Source organism: Castor canadensis, chromosome 2 (genome assembly GCF_047511655.1).
Source record: "Castor canadensis chromosome 2, mCasCan1.hap1v2, whole genome shotgun sequence".
Classification (NCBI taxonomy): domain Eukaryota; kingdom Metazoa; phylum Chordata; class Mammalia; order Rodentia; family Castoridae; genus Castor; species Castor canadensis.
In genome coordinates this window covers 93,963,001-93,977,693 of record NC_133387.1, presented here as the reverse complement: position 1 = coordinate 93,977,693, position 14,693 = coordinate 93,963,001, and the positions used below count along the sequence as shown (strand labels likewise).

At 44.6% G+C, this 14,693-nt stretch overlaps 1 protein-coding gene across 1 annotated transcript in view; it reads right to left on the bottom strand.

Annotated features, from left to right (window-relative positions):
* Tbx20 (T-box transcription factor 20) overlaps window positions 1-9,681 on the bottom strand; it is a 37,716-nt gene extending 28,035 nt beyond the window's left edge. The window contains exons 1-4 of the mRNA XM_020155566.2: window positions 9,069-9,681; window positions 5,571-5,823; window positions 4,377-4,541; window positions 654-762 (exon numbers count right to left, since the gene is read on the bottom strand). Of these exons, the coding sequence (XP_020011155.1) occupies window positions 654-762; window positions 4,377-4,541; window positions 5,571-5,823; window positions 9,069-9,195 (654 nt within the window). The 5' untranslated portion in view covers window positions 9,196-9,681. The remainder of the gene's footprint in view (window positions 1-653; window positions 763-4,376; window positions 4,542-5,570; window positions 5,824-9,068) is intronic.
* Between the last annotated feature and the right edge of the window lie 5,012 nt (window positions 9,682-14,693).

The window sequence follows — 14,693 nt, the reverse complement described above, 5'->3', positions numbered from 1 at the left end:
ACACTGCAGGCATATATGGAATTTTCACATGAAAGCCCCTTGTACTATTAATGAATACAAAATTAAACAATAATAATAAAATAATTTTAGCAAATCTGAAAGGGCCTCCAGTAATGGCTATTGGTTCTACTAACTATTGTTAAGAGCTCAGAATTTTGTCATTTCTCTTTCTTTTACATTTTTATGAACTCTTTGTTTATGCAAAAATCAAACTTTTTTTTTTTTTTTTTTGCTTATTTGTTTTATTTTGTTTTGTGGTATTAGGAATTGAACCCAGGGCCTCATGCTTGCTAGGAAAGTGCTCTACCACTGAGCCACACCCTAATCCCTGCTTTGGTTTTAACTACAGGTATTCTCTGTTTTAACATTTGTCAGCAAAGGTGGTAAAGCAGTTGCAGAAGTATTGGGAAAGTCATGGCAAGAAGACCCCCTGACTCTCCCTCATGGAAGTGGCAAACAGAGTCCCTGTAAATGACATCTTGACAATAGCAGTCAAGGGTTCCTGAAGAACACAGGGATGGTGCATACAATAGTTCAGAGACATAAAAGAGGAAGTGGATAAAGAAAGGGGAAAGCAACTCAGAGAAAGGGCGTTTTGTGTGACTGGTACACTGCGTCCAGGGGACCTGCACAGTCCAAAGCATTATACTCACATGGCCATGCTGATCCAGCTCATTGTTAGTGAGTTTCACCTTTTCAAAAGATACCATCTGTTTCAATAGCTGCTCACCAGTAAAGGGAGAGTCTGGGTGCACGTAGAGCCTAAGAAAAGTATGAGAGAGCTTTATTGAGACACCTTTTAAAATCTGATTTGAGTCATGATTGGTGTCACACCTGTAATCCCAACACTCAGTAGGCTGAGGGAGGAGGATCAAGATTTCAAAGTCAGCCTGGGCTAGAGGGAGAGACCATGTCTCAAAAAACAAACAAATCTGTCTTTGTGGGTTATAAAATGTTCTGATTCTAAAGGAACACAAAAATGTCATATAAGTGACCCATTTGTTTGCTCCACACACCTCAAAATTTTAATACAACAATACCAAAATAACTCTAAAACATCTCATGTATTTTTTTCACATGTCAATGATCTAAATGTATACTTAGTAAATTTTCCATTAACTGCTGTGCAAGCCATTTTTTAAAAGATGGGTTGTTTTTTCACCTAAGTCAGCTATGTCTGCATCTATCAAATACAGAATCTTACTGTTGTGGTATTTTCAAAAGAGAGATGCTTGTATAATCATCACTAAAGAGCACTGGAAACAATTTTAGGGAATCCATTTATTTAAACCTAAAATGACTCCATTTAAAGTTTGTGTCCTTTGCAAATACAGAACAAAGCAATTTTAATACAGGGGCATGGAGAATGTTTCATAGTCCACAGATCAGACTGAGAGTCATTCCTCCTACTTCAAATGGTACCATATACTATCATCATTTGTTTACATGCTCTCCAAATGAGAGTTTAAACAATCTGGATAAGCTCTGAAGTATTCAATTGATTCATTTCTAAACAGCTTAAGAAAAAAAAAAACTTTGTCATTTATTGACCAGTTGCTACGTGCAAGGCAATATTCACAGCACAATTCACTAAACCTATGACTGTTACAGTTAGCTCTAACTCCCAGTCCCGGCACCATCTTTCCAAAATCAGGTTGAGATGACAAAACTAATGAGGGGCAAAATGAAATCCTTGTTTGTTTGTTGTTGTTTTGTGCTGCATTAGGGGTTGAACCCAGGGCCTTGCATATGGTAGCAACGGCTGGCTCTGCCTCTTGAGGTAGCAAAGGCTCAGCCCCTTTTTAATAAATGTTTTATTCTTGAGCCAGATCTTGCTGCTAGCTTTGTCAAGGCAGGTCGGCCTCAAACACATAATCCCCCTGACTCCTGGGTAGCTGGAATTACAGGCATATAACATCACACCTGATTTGAAATCCGTATTTCAATGGGACAATTCCCTCCTCCCCTGCTTTTTTTCATTGGTCCTAGGGATTGAACTCAAGATCTGGCACATACTAAACATGCTCTCTACAACTGAATTACATTCCTGGCCCTGACAAAGTCCTTTACCCATATAACAGTGTGTGTGTGTACCTTATAACTATAATTAAACATAAATATTTCTTGCTTTATACAAAGCAAAAAAAAGTTACAAAAATCTTTCCTAGCAATATTCATGTAAAGAAAAAGCAGTCTGTGTCATGATATATTACACAAGAAGAATCCTTTATCTGGGCTGAAACTCACAAAACCCACCAGGAAAAAAGCACAGAAAAAGTGACAGCACCAAAGATTCTTACCAGATGCACAGAAGAACTTAAAAGACCTTGGGAGTTTGTCTGTTTGATGGTTTTTAGGAGGGGTGCTCATAACTGCCTTTCAATTAGTGTTCTTTGATGGCACGAACATGATAGCATTTCAAGTTTTACCTTTTTGTAGGTGCAGTTATTTTGTTGATAAGTATCACATCGTACTTCCCCCTCAAAAAGGCCTATAGGTGATGAAATGTTTCCTCTTGGTCACATTGACTATATGTAATCACATTGACACAAATACTTTGATATTCAAATAAAAATGTTTTATTTCTTTTGAATAGAAATGACTGACCGCTGAACGCCAATGGCTCACACCTGTAATCCTAGCTACTCAGGAGGCAGGGATCAAGAGGATCTTGGCTCAAAGGCAGCCTCAGCAAATAGTTCCTGAGACCCTATCTCAGAAAAGTAAACCTTCACAGAAAAGGGCTATGGAGTGGCTCATGGTGTAGACCCAGAGTTCAAACCCCAGAACCACAAAAAAAAAAAAAAGAAGACAGAAAGAAAAAGAAATGATTTGACCAATGAAGTTCAGTTTGAGATAAAGTACTTCAAAGACCCAGAACCACTAGGAATTTCTACCACCAGGGGAAAAATTCTTACTTCCCAAGTTCTTCCCCTTTCCTTAATGGAGGTAGAAAATATAGCAGACTATTTCTTTTAGTCGTGGTAATAATTCCTAGTGAGCATGAAACTCTGAGTTCAATTCCCAGCACTGTAAATAATAATAAAGAATAGTTACTTGAATTATCTAGAATACTTCTATTCCATAATGCACTGCACATTTTAATCTAATATTAATATAAATAAGCTCAAGTGGAACAAATGGGAAAAAAACCATACAGGAAGCAAGCCCCTCTGCTCCCCAGTTGCCCCCACCCTGGACTTAAAATTCCAGCAATAGCTTAAGCATGTTTCAGTTAAGATAGTGTATTGGTACTCGCTTTCTTCCTCTCACCAGAACAGATTAGTAACATAAACAAGACATGTCATATTTCCAAAGTCCTGTTGGTCTGCACCATTTCCCCCATACCTTCAGATAGGAAGAAAATGTATGTGAAATAAGAGTAATTAACTTCTTAGAGGAAGACTGGGAAAATAAAAACATTTGCTTATAAAAAATAATTACAAATCTGCTAAAAATAAATTCCATCTTTTCTCTCTCTCTCTCTCTCTTCTGTCAAAATAGTATTGAAAAGTTTGGGAGCCACAAATGGTGGCACATGCCTGTATCCCAGCACTGTGAGGATGAAACTAGAGGATCCGAAGTTTGAGTCTGGTGCCTGAGCTACATAGTGAGACCCTGTCTCAGAAAATTTTTATACAAAATGTTTGGAAGGAAGCTCAAGAGTAAGAGTAAACTGGCTGTTAAGTAGTAAATAGTACAGAACACTAATTATATCAATCTTAATATCTATTGCAAGCTGGTACCTTTTCCTCAATTAAAAACAAGTTGTAATCTTTAAAGTATTTCTTACATTTCATGTAAATGAATAATAACTTGCTGAATTACATTCAGCCATTAAAAATGTGGAGGGAAAAAAGTTGCTTTTCTCACTTAAAAATCGCTGATCCCTTTCCTGGCTAAAAACAAACAAATTTTACTTAAATAATGTTTGTCATGTGCAGATGCAGGCACACTGTTAACAACATTGTGTTAAAACACATTCCTTGGAGGGAAAAAAGGGATTTTAAGTCAACCATTTTTTCAGCAGATTTATTTAGTCTGGTTTTAAGTAGCCTGTCAGAAATTTAATACATATCAAATGGGTCACATGTGTAATGAATCTTCAAATCAAAATTTAACAAAAACTTTGAAATGAATTATAGCGAAAGAATTAAAGACAGTGTTTCCTCTGTTCACAAACTCTGCCTTTCTTAGAGACCAGCCCATACATTTTTGTATTCAATCCTGAAATACTAAGGCTTGAAAATCTCTCATGAGCCAGAGCCCGTGGCTTAAAAACAGACCCGCTTAAACCTCACACAACCAGAGACACTCTGCCAGAAGGATTAATATGTATTTTGCTCTGAAAAAAAAAAAAATCCAGAAGCACAAACCTTGCTGGTAGCGGAGGGTCAGCCTTGCCGGCCACCAGCCAGGAGGACCGGTGGTAGGCGTAGCGATACCTCTTGTTGTCCACGGGGACGATGTCCATTAGGACTATGTATTTGGCCTCAGGATCCACTCCCGAAAACGACACCCGGATGGTAGGAAACATCCTCCTGACAGAGAGGCAGACAACCAGCCTGGTTCACATTTGCTAAGGAACTGACCCAAACTAAGGAGGGAGAGAAAGGATTGGTTTCCCCCCTTCATCCAGCCCAGAAACTTCCCTTTGGTTTCCCCTAAAGCCGCAGGGATGGAAATAGACCTGACTTCCCCCAAAGAATAGCTTTAAGTGGATGCTCATTGCTCCATTAAAGTTTTGTGCTTTTTATCATTTTTTTTCCAACATCGAAAAAAAAAAAAAACACATAAGGGAAAACCCTATGTGTTTTCATTATCAAACACATCAGGTTCTGGAAAATCCCCAGAGTTGACCCGGTGGTGCAACCCACCCAAAGTCGGGCGGGGGCGGGGGAAGTCGAGAGCCAGGACTCGCCCAGTAAATTTTGGAGACCCTGGTGTATTGATGACGCAGGGTCCTGAGAGCTGCAGCGAGCTGGAGACACGAATCCTGTTTTCTTTCTAGGGTCCTCTGCACCCTAGCGGCTTCATGGAGGCAGCAAGCCCGCCTGGCTGCGGCGCCAAGGGGCCACCGCCCCAGCTCCTTCCTACCGGAAATTTTCTCTCTCGAATTTTATTCTTTTGTCTAGGTTTTCATTTTAGTTTCTAATGGGAGCTTGGTAGCTTCTGCAAATCCAGGATGATAAAAGGGAGTCTAACCCCTCCCTTGCAGCAGAACCCAGTCGCCCACCCAGGTCTCCCTCCAGATGCTGATCCAGCACCCCAAAGCTTCAGGGTGCAGGAGCAAAGACTGTACCTTGGGGGAAGGGGGCGGTGGGCAGAACGGTCACTAGCCCTTGTGCCCTTCTCATCATAGCCCTGCTGAGGCTTCACCCAGCCAGATGGTCCAAACGTGAGCTTGAGTTCCCACAGGTCTTTCCAAATGCAAGTTGGTGGGAAGCTGCGGTCTGTGAGCGCAGTTGCCTCTGTGCTCCAAGACCAGCCAGCCCTCACCTCTTCCAGAAGCCCTAAGAACTCGGGCATCTCCTCCTTTACCCACCCCTACCCGCCAAGGCCCCAGCTACCTGCCCGACTTAGTGATGATCATCTCAGTGCCTAGCTCATGGAATTTGTCCCACAGTTCCTTGGTTTCCAGGCTGCAGGCGATTTTGGCCATTTCTTCGCTGGGGATGATGGGGGTGGTGGGGATCAAGGGTTCTGTGCACAGAGAGGAGGAGGATGGGCTGCTGCTGCCTCCACCCCTGAACTCTCCGTGAGCATCCAGGCTGGTCAGTTCGCCCAGGGGCTGGGGACAGGACGACTTCTCCACAAATTGTTCTGGAGGCAAAGAAAATGGAGAAAGACTGTCAAACAGAAAGATTCAGGAAGAACAGCATGTTGAAATAGACACCTGAATTTGATTCTGTGAAAGGTAAGTTTAGAAACTCCACCTCTAGGGAGGACCTATACTGTACAAAATGTACCTGGGTTCCCCCATGGAGAGACTTACTAAGTGCCTGCTTACTACACCAAATGAGGGAGTTTAAGAACCATGGCTTGTTATCAATATTAAAGCCACCTGCTTTGTGAAATAAAAATGTGAGCAATGACGAAGAGAAAAGCTGTGGTTATGAAGGATAACATGCAAATATTCCTATGGTTATCCCTCCAAAATCTTTACTAGTTCCACTTCTTTGACAAACACAACACTTTTCTCTATGGAGACCAAGGGAGTGAAGAGATCAATCAATACCTTCCCATGTTAAGAGGAATTTTCCTCTCCTTCCCACAACCCTCTTCTCCATAAAAGAAAAAGAAAAGAAGACAGGAATGGGAGAAAGCTGTGGATGTGATATAACAGCAGTAGATGAGGTGGAGCAGTCACTTCATTTCTGTGCCTGGCTGTTCATTTTTTACACTTTTGGAGCCTATACTCCCTCCCAACATGGAATCTTTTGCAAAACCACAGCATACAGCTTGCTAAATCTGGTAGCAGGCTCTCTGGACTATTTTTTGGAATAGGTGATAGATGCAATTTTTTTTCTCTCTCCCAGAAAGGTCCTGGAAATGAGAACTTCAACCCCAGGCTAGCAGGAATTAGAGTGGAAAGAGTGTTTTGCCACCCACCATCAGGTTGGAATACCACTGCCAATGAACCAAGCATTCACGTACCCTGCTGATAAGGGCTAGGACTCCACTAGTCCGTTTCATGGGACAGAGGAACTTGTGTTAACTGTCCCAAATACCTTCCATCCCTTTAAAAAAGAAACTACTTGAATTTGCAATGTGAAGCTGATCTCCAAACAACTTTATTCCAAGTGTCCACAAGGAAAGCAAGCCAGTTCTAAATGTGTGTGTTCGTGATGTATGTGTGTATGTGTGACCTGTTTATATTATAAAATGTTTTGTTATTTCTTATTCTTCTTGATGTGGGGCAAGCAGAAAATAATGAAGTTTTACTGTTTCTTTTCATACAATGATAATTCAAATAATGGAAATGTTTTAAATTAAGAATAATCAAATCTAACTGTCATGCTAATTGTTTCAAAATCAAAAAGGGGGCCAGACAATTACAAAATTTTATTTTCTTATAATGTTTTCAGTCACATTCACATGTCTTTGAAAGGACTTAGGAAGTGACCAACAACTGATAGACAACCCCTTATGTCCCAGATTAACCAGTGCATCAAAGCTGAGAAAAAGAAATACAAATGGTTCTTTTAAATAGCTATGTTTAACCAGGCAAGCATGGGACAAATTAGATCCCTCTTTCAAAGTTTGCTTCAACAAAGATACTATGTTGGCTCTTAACAGTAAGTCCAGGTGCTTCTTGTTGCAGTCCTTGCTTATAGTCAGTCATTCACCCTCACTGGGCTCCATAGGACTGGTCAGTCAGTGTAAGGGAAGAGAGCACCTGCTAGTTCTTTCAAGGACCTTTTCAAAAGCCAGGAGAAGGATGCTCATTTTGTAGGTTAGATGGGGACAGGTGATGGTGCAGCATAGCTGAGAGATGGGAATACCTTTATAGTTTAGAATTTAGAAATGTAGATGGAAGGTGAGTTTTCTCAGAAAAATAAACACATAAAGAACTAATGTAGAAACCACAATGAGGGCAGACTGGCATGTTTCCCAATCCACAGCACACATATCTGTCAGGAATTTTAACCCCAAATCCTCTTTTCCTTCTAGGTACCAAAACGAGATGAAAGTGTTCATAAAGAACAAGAGAAAACAATTCAGGGGCCTCCTAAATAAGAGCAGATCATTTCGGAAGTCTCACATATATAACGTTGAATGAGTATAGTTGTTTTGTTTTTTCCCTAAACAATTGTGGTTTGATGACTTGCTCTAGTTTCTTTGACAGGTATAGATTTCCTTGGAAGGTAGGTGAGAAGAACCAGGGAGTGGGGGACAAAGCCCTCAGGAGACAGACTTTTTGATATTTGGTTTTCTGAGGATCTTCCTGTTCCTTTTCCTTGTTCCACGTTGCTTTACGATTTTAGTTCTCTTTTCTCTGCCCATGCAGAAAATATTTTTCATCTCTAATATTTCCTCTTTCATATTAATACTATTCTGGATGTGATGGTTTAAAGATTTTGGGCAGGAAGCCAAGAGGAAAGGAAAACTAGGGGAGGTTAAAAAAAAAACGGAAAATTACCTTAAGTTTGCTGTATGATAATTGTCATTGTTTGAGGAACATCAAATGATCAGGATGTGTAATAATCATTTCTGAGGAACAAGAGTGGACGATGAGAACATAACCTTGTCCTTCATTTGGAAAGGGATTTTTAAATATTTTAAACACGCAATTCACTCATACTAAGGAGAACATAATCGCTATTCTCCCTTTATAAATAAGCCTTGCGTCTTCTATAAATAGCAAAGATTGTTAAATAAACAATAAAACTAAAAGTTGAGGAATTTAGGAAATGGTTACCAGCCAATGCTTTTGCCAACCTTATCGACGACAATTATAAAATGGATTTTACTGGTAAGTCTGGAGCTGTTGTGAAGGAAATGACTCCTGGTGGGGGGAGAAGCGCCTTAATTCTATAGCACTTTTCAATGGTGTTCAGACTACTCAAGTCACAGGGAAAACAAAATTAAACTTGATTTTTTGTAAAGTCGCGCTCCGTAGTTTCGAAAGCAGAAGTAGGTATTTATTACACGCGCCAAAAATCCTGTTGTCTTAAAGGGGTTTAGTTTTTGCCCTTGATTTTTATTTTATCCCAACAAATTTACACACACACACACACACACATCCACTGATAGCAGGCAAGGAAGAGCAACTGACTTGAACAGGAGACTCAATACCTGATCCCCGTGGTGTTTAACAGACTCTGAAGCCCCCCAAAAAACGTGGGCCATGAAGGAAAAAAAACAAAAACAAAAAGAACTCCCTCCCAATATTTGGCTTATGGCCTGGGAGACAGAAAAGCCGCGAGCCAGGAAAACTCACTGCTCTCCCGGTCAGCCTTGAAGCCGCCCGGGGCCAGTGGACAGAGGGACAGACATAGGGATGGAAACAGATGCGCAGCACTCGCATCTCCGTCTTCCCCCGACAGTCAGGCAGCCGGACTTACCCAGGGGTTTGATGGTGTTCTCCGCCGCGTCCTTCTCCTTGGAGCCGCCGCTCGACATGAGCGCGGCGATGGAGAAAGCGTTGGCCCGAGAGGACAGCTGGGGCTTGGGCGACGCTGTAAACTCCATGGCCCCCAGCGCGCGGTCCTGATCAGGGACAGGGCCTGCCGAACTGCCGTCCAGTTTCCCCAAGGGAGATAAAAACCCGAAACACAGCGCAAAGTTCCCAAGTGCAGTCACTGCGGAGTCGGGACTCCAGTAGAGTCAGCCCCAACCTCCCCAGAGCTCCACACTGGCCTCGGCTCGCCCCTACCGCAAAGCCCGGGAACCGCAGAGACTTGGAACCAGAGGGAGAAGAAGGGAGAGGACCCAAGGACCCAAGAAGGTGCGTGAGCCTGGAGAAGCGCGGCAGGACCACCGGCTGCCCAAGACCCGGAATCCGCATCAACCGCGCAAGGCTGAGAGTTCACGGCCCTCCTCCGAGTTCTTCCTCCCTCCCCCTCCTGGGGACAGCCCGAGCGGCCCAGGCTGCCGGGAGGTGGCAACCTGCCGTGCGCCACTGCGAGGGTGCGGGCACCTGGGAGCCAGATCGCTGGGGTGCAGAGAGCGGCGAGGCGCGACCGACACTGCTCCCGGGCACTCGCTGCCCTGCGCCTTAATTTGCTGGCAGTGGCGGTCCCGGAGGCCCGCAGCCAGTCAGAGCCGTCTCACGTCACCGCTTCCTGAGTGTGCCGCCGGGGGCGGGGCCGCGGGCCGGGCGGGGAGGGCGCGCCCAGGGCGCGGCGCCCTCGTGGCGGTGAGCTCGGGCGGGCCCGAAGCCTGACACCCGTTCACCGTAATTGGTGCCACCATCAGGGTGTGGGTGCCCCCACCGACACCCGCTCCTGGCCTCGCCGTCCTGGGGCGGGAAGGCCCGGGCGCACTGTATGGAGAGCGCGCTTATCGCGGCCCGGGACCTGGGATCCGGGCGTGGCGCAATTAGGGAACCTAAACCTGAAGAGGCCTCGGGGAGTTCTAGCTTCTTCGTTCTTTCTGTTACTGGCGCTCCAAGTTCCTACAGAAAGTTGCTGAGAAGTGCTAAATAGAGCGGAAACCCATGCCACCAAGCTGACGCTAGCCGTCCAGGTCTCAAATTCTACAGGGCTCCCAGGCTAAGACCCCCCCCCACAAATTCTATCTCCTTGACAATGGGACTGGGGAAACACAGCCCTGAAAAAGAAATTCTATGGAGAAGGATGCTGCTCTTTAAAACCAGTTTCTAGACTGGGGTATCTATTCCTGACAGGGACTCTATAAAGTGGGGAGACCGTCTAAGGGAAGTTCGGGGTGAGGGCGCGCGCAGCCCGGCCGGGGCCACAGGACATGTAGCGGGAGAGTGTGACCTTTATAGCGTGCTGGCCTAGCGGACTCCGAACCTTCAGCCTTTGCAAACTCCGCTGTGGCCAAGACTTCCCACGGCCTTGTGGGGGGCGTCCAGTGGCCTTGCTCAGTCCGAATAACTTAAATTCTCCGAATTCGCAGGGTAATCCGCTTCGCTCAGAGCCGTGTAAACTCAGGCTGACACACACACTCAGGCTATACATGTAAATATTTGCTCTCCTCTCCAGTCAGTTGGTCTGGCGATTAGGAGCCTCTGGATAGATCTTTTTAAAAAATGACAGACAAACAGCTTCTATTTCCAGCTCCCCCCCTCAACTCCTGAAATAAAGTTATGGGAGAAAACTGAAAGTCAAAATAGCTGTTGAGAGCATTCATGTAAAACAAAACGATGACATTGGGGAGAGTTCAATGGACTGTCTGGGCCATCCAGTGTGCTGATACTTTCTAACAAAGTGCTGCATGAAGGTGACTAACATGCTTTTTCTGATATCTCTACCTATGTTCAAAATATCTATATGTCAGTGAGAGGAAATTCATAAAACTATACACTTTCCTGCTGGAAAGGGGTTTACACCATTGTCTAGCTGGTCTCCATGTGCTTTTTTCCCCAAATAAGATTATTCTTATTGCATAAAATAATGAGTTTCATTGTGACATTTTCATACATTACAACCCGTTTCCTTTTAAGAGAATAAAAACTAACAGGGCTTAGTGGAGCAGCTCATCTCCCCTCCAGTTCATCCCACTGCCTAGCTTTGGACTCCCACTCCAGGCCCTGGAGTTTCTGTAGCAGAGCCAACTCCTGCTGTGAGGATTTCAAGCCTTCAGATTAACCCATAGTTAAGAACAGAGGCTAAACCTAGGTGCATCTGAGAATCAGTTTCCATTCTTGAAGCTTTTGCTAGTTTTGGACAACCCAGACCTAATCTGAAGCCTTTTGGTCTTAAAGCCACACCTTCCCACATACAACATATTGTATTTCCTTCTTTTGAAAGTAATGTGCCCAGGGATTTCTTTCCTGCTTCAAATGCTTAGGGTTTGTCAGGGAAGGAGGATTTCCCTCAGTAAATGGGTGTGGTTTGGGTGGAAGGTGGGGGGGGGGGGTTAGATCTTGACATATACTTCAACAGAATGTCACATATTTTGGTCACTGAACTTAGTTTTCAATAACTTGCCATGGAATTAAACTTGAATTTTTGGAAAGCTTGCCATTGCATGTCATGTAGAGGGGAAAAAGTGTCTTTTCTTAATTATCTTAATGGTTCAGACTGAAGGTTGAATGATATCGCCAGAGGGATATTTTAAGAAAAACTGATGGAGCAGGGGAAAACTGACTGCCACAGATCAGTTTCCATCTAATTTCCAAGTGCCTATGGGACTCCTTTGGGCAGTAAATCCCAAGTGAACATCCTAGTAAAGGTAACATACAAACAAGAAAGGCTAATCCACCAGGAGGAGGCAGGTGGTAAGCCAGAAGAATCGGAAAAGGCCATTTGAAACAAATCCTAGTGCCAGAGGTGAGCCATTTGGGTGTCCCTAAGCTATGCATCTTGCTGGTGTTGAAACCACAGCAGTAAAACATATGCTGCAACATTATTATCAGGAGCACACTGTCCCTCCTCTTAGATTTATTGCCTTTGAAAATCAATGTGGTGCTATTTAAAAAAAAAATGGTGCACTGCAGAGAGATACTGTCAAAGTTCTCTTCCAAGCAGAGTGCCTAGTTCTGAGGTCTCTTCAAAACCCTAAGGTAAGGATTAACAGGTGAAACCACCCTGGAGTTTGGAAAAAAGCAATCGCACTAACCCGTTCCTTCCATTCCTTAGACCCTTTCCTGGTTGATGACCTGCAGCAGGGGTTGCTTTGGAATACAGGTATGCATTGGACTTGGAAAGGGCTTTGAATCCTGACGTTAACACGCATTAACGCTCTGGTTTTATAGGTTCCCTAAATCTTCCAAAGTTTCAGTTTCGTCATCTATATTAATTCACTCCTACCTGGTAGTGAATAAGAAAATGTGTAACGTGCACAAAGTAACCCATAAGTAACACCAAAGTTACCCCTGTATCCGTAAAACATAATACAGGATTTTAATCATTATATTTAATTTTTGAACTGCATTTGGTTTTTTTCTTTGTTTGTTTTGGTTTTTGGCAGCACTGGGGTTTAAACTCGGGCCTCACACTTGCTAGGCAGTCTCTCTTACCGCTTGAGGCAATCCTCCCGCCCTTGAACTGCAAATTCTTGATCGCAGAGACGTTCCTTGTGAGCCGCTGTACAACTGTGTAGTTTTGGAATGTGTGCAGAAGGAATTGGGACCACGTGGTGATATTGGACTTGTTAAACGTTTTAACCTAGGAATGTTAAGATTTTGTTATCCGTCTGAGTTTCATTATGTGGAGGATTGGATTGTGTCTTCCAATTCAATTCAGAAGTTTAGTCAGCTCCCTCGGCAGTCCAGAAAGTACTCGGCTTCTCGCTTTTGACTGACGGTCCCTCGCTTTAACGAATGCTATCTCAGAACCCTTTGCCCGGAGCTGCAGAGACCCGATCCCGGTATATCTGACGGACCAAATGCTGGCGCCGGGGGCAAGAGCTGCACCTGGGTGCAGAAAGGAGACCCACTTCTCAGCACCCGGGCAGTTACTCCCGAACGTAGCACCGCCCCCATCCCCCTTCCAGCTTTTTTCTGGTAGACAGTTTTGAAAGCGACAGTAACGGGCCTCTGGTGCCTCTGGTGCCTCTGGATTCATAAATTCTCTTTCCAGAAGAGGAGGATGTCCCAGACTTGTGCAGAGAGTGGCAGCAGCTCTCCCCAGGCAGCCGAGTGCGCCCCAGGCGCCCAGGAGCAGCACGCCGCCCCCGTGCCGGGTGGGAGCGCGCGGCGCGGGATTGCACAGTGAGGCTACCCTGCGGATCTGAGCCTTTTCTCCCAGGAGCGGGGGGTTTAGTCTTGGCTGGGTTAAGTTTTCTGGAACGCAAGTGGGCCCGGGGAAGCAAACTCCTGGATCCCAGCCCTGGTTTCAAGAAGTGACATGGAACACCCAGACCTCTCCAGAGAACCTCGGTGGCCCCTGGGCGTTTCCCCTGGAGGCCACCTTGCCCAGTTCTCTCTTTAAAGCCAAAACAGAAAGTCACCTCCAGGAGTTGTCACCCTGTGGCCCCAGTGATGTGTGTGAGCGCATGCTTGCGGTACTGGACCCCTCATGCGTCCTGCTGTGGAACCAAGGACAGAGCCAAGTCAGTTCTCCTCCATTTCTAGGGTTCTTGTTCTCATGTGGACATGGAATCCAGAACTCCTCTCCTCCCGCCCCTGTACCCTCCTTCTTCCTGGTCCCCAACCCACTCGCGCTCTCTCCTCTCCTCCTCTCCTCTCAGGCCTTGGTTGCCTTCCTGTTTCCAACTGCTTGGTTGATGTCCGCTGCTATTTAAAATTTAGGTATTTTATACATCAGGGTTTTGCGTACGAATTTCGATTTTTAAGATTCTTACATTAAAATGTTTTCTTGTTTACTGACTGTTTAGTTGTTGTTGTTTTGTTCTGATGCCATTCTAAATTTTGGGTTCTCACCCTGTGTCCAGGCCTTAGAATTTGATGGAAACTATCCTGATAATTAACGAGAACTCCAACGCAAATCTGTAGTTTTGAAAGCGTGGCTCTTGCTATTATAGCACGCGCTGGATAATCAAGCAGGAACCCCCACCAGCGGAAGAAAAGTGGGCAAAGGACACGCGGGGGAGTCTTCCGTGAAGGTCCCACGAGTCAGGTTCCCTGGTGCCTCCGGTAGACGCATGAGACCTGCGTGGACGACTTGCGACTTGGAGGGCCCTCTCTAAGCTGCGGTTTCTTAGGTGTTTAAAACTAAACAAACTCAAACTAAATGACACACCTTCTGTAAAGAAGCAACCAGGGCTGTCCTGTTGATCTCTTCTTTTCCCTAGCAAAGGAAAAACTGTCACCCAGTTAAACTTACAGCAATCGTGTATTTCAGATGATCCAAGCTGCCACCAGCAACTGTGTGCAGTGTCCTATCTGGTGACTGCTGGAGAAGCTTCATACATTTTCCAGTCCCTTTCCCAGCTTTCCTTTTCAGAAGCCAGAATCAGCTGTTTGGGGGGCAATCCACCCATGTCTTTATCAGGAGATGTGGGAAGCTGAGGTGGGGAAAACCTGGCAGTAACCCCCATAGCAACTCATTCCAGAAATCTAGGCTTAAGACTCTTCCTATTCTCAACAATCAGCATCA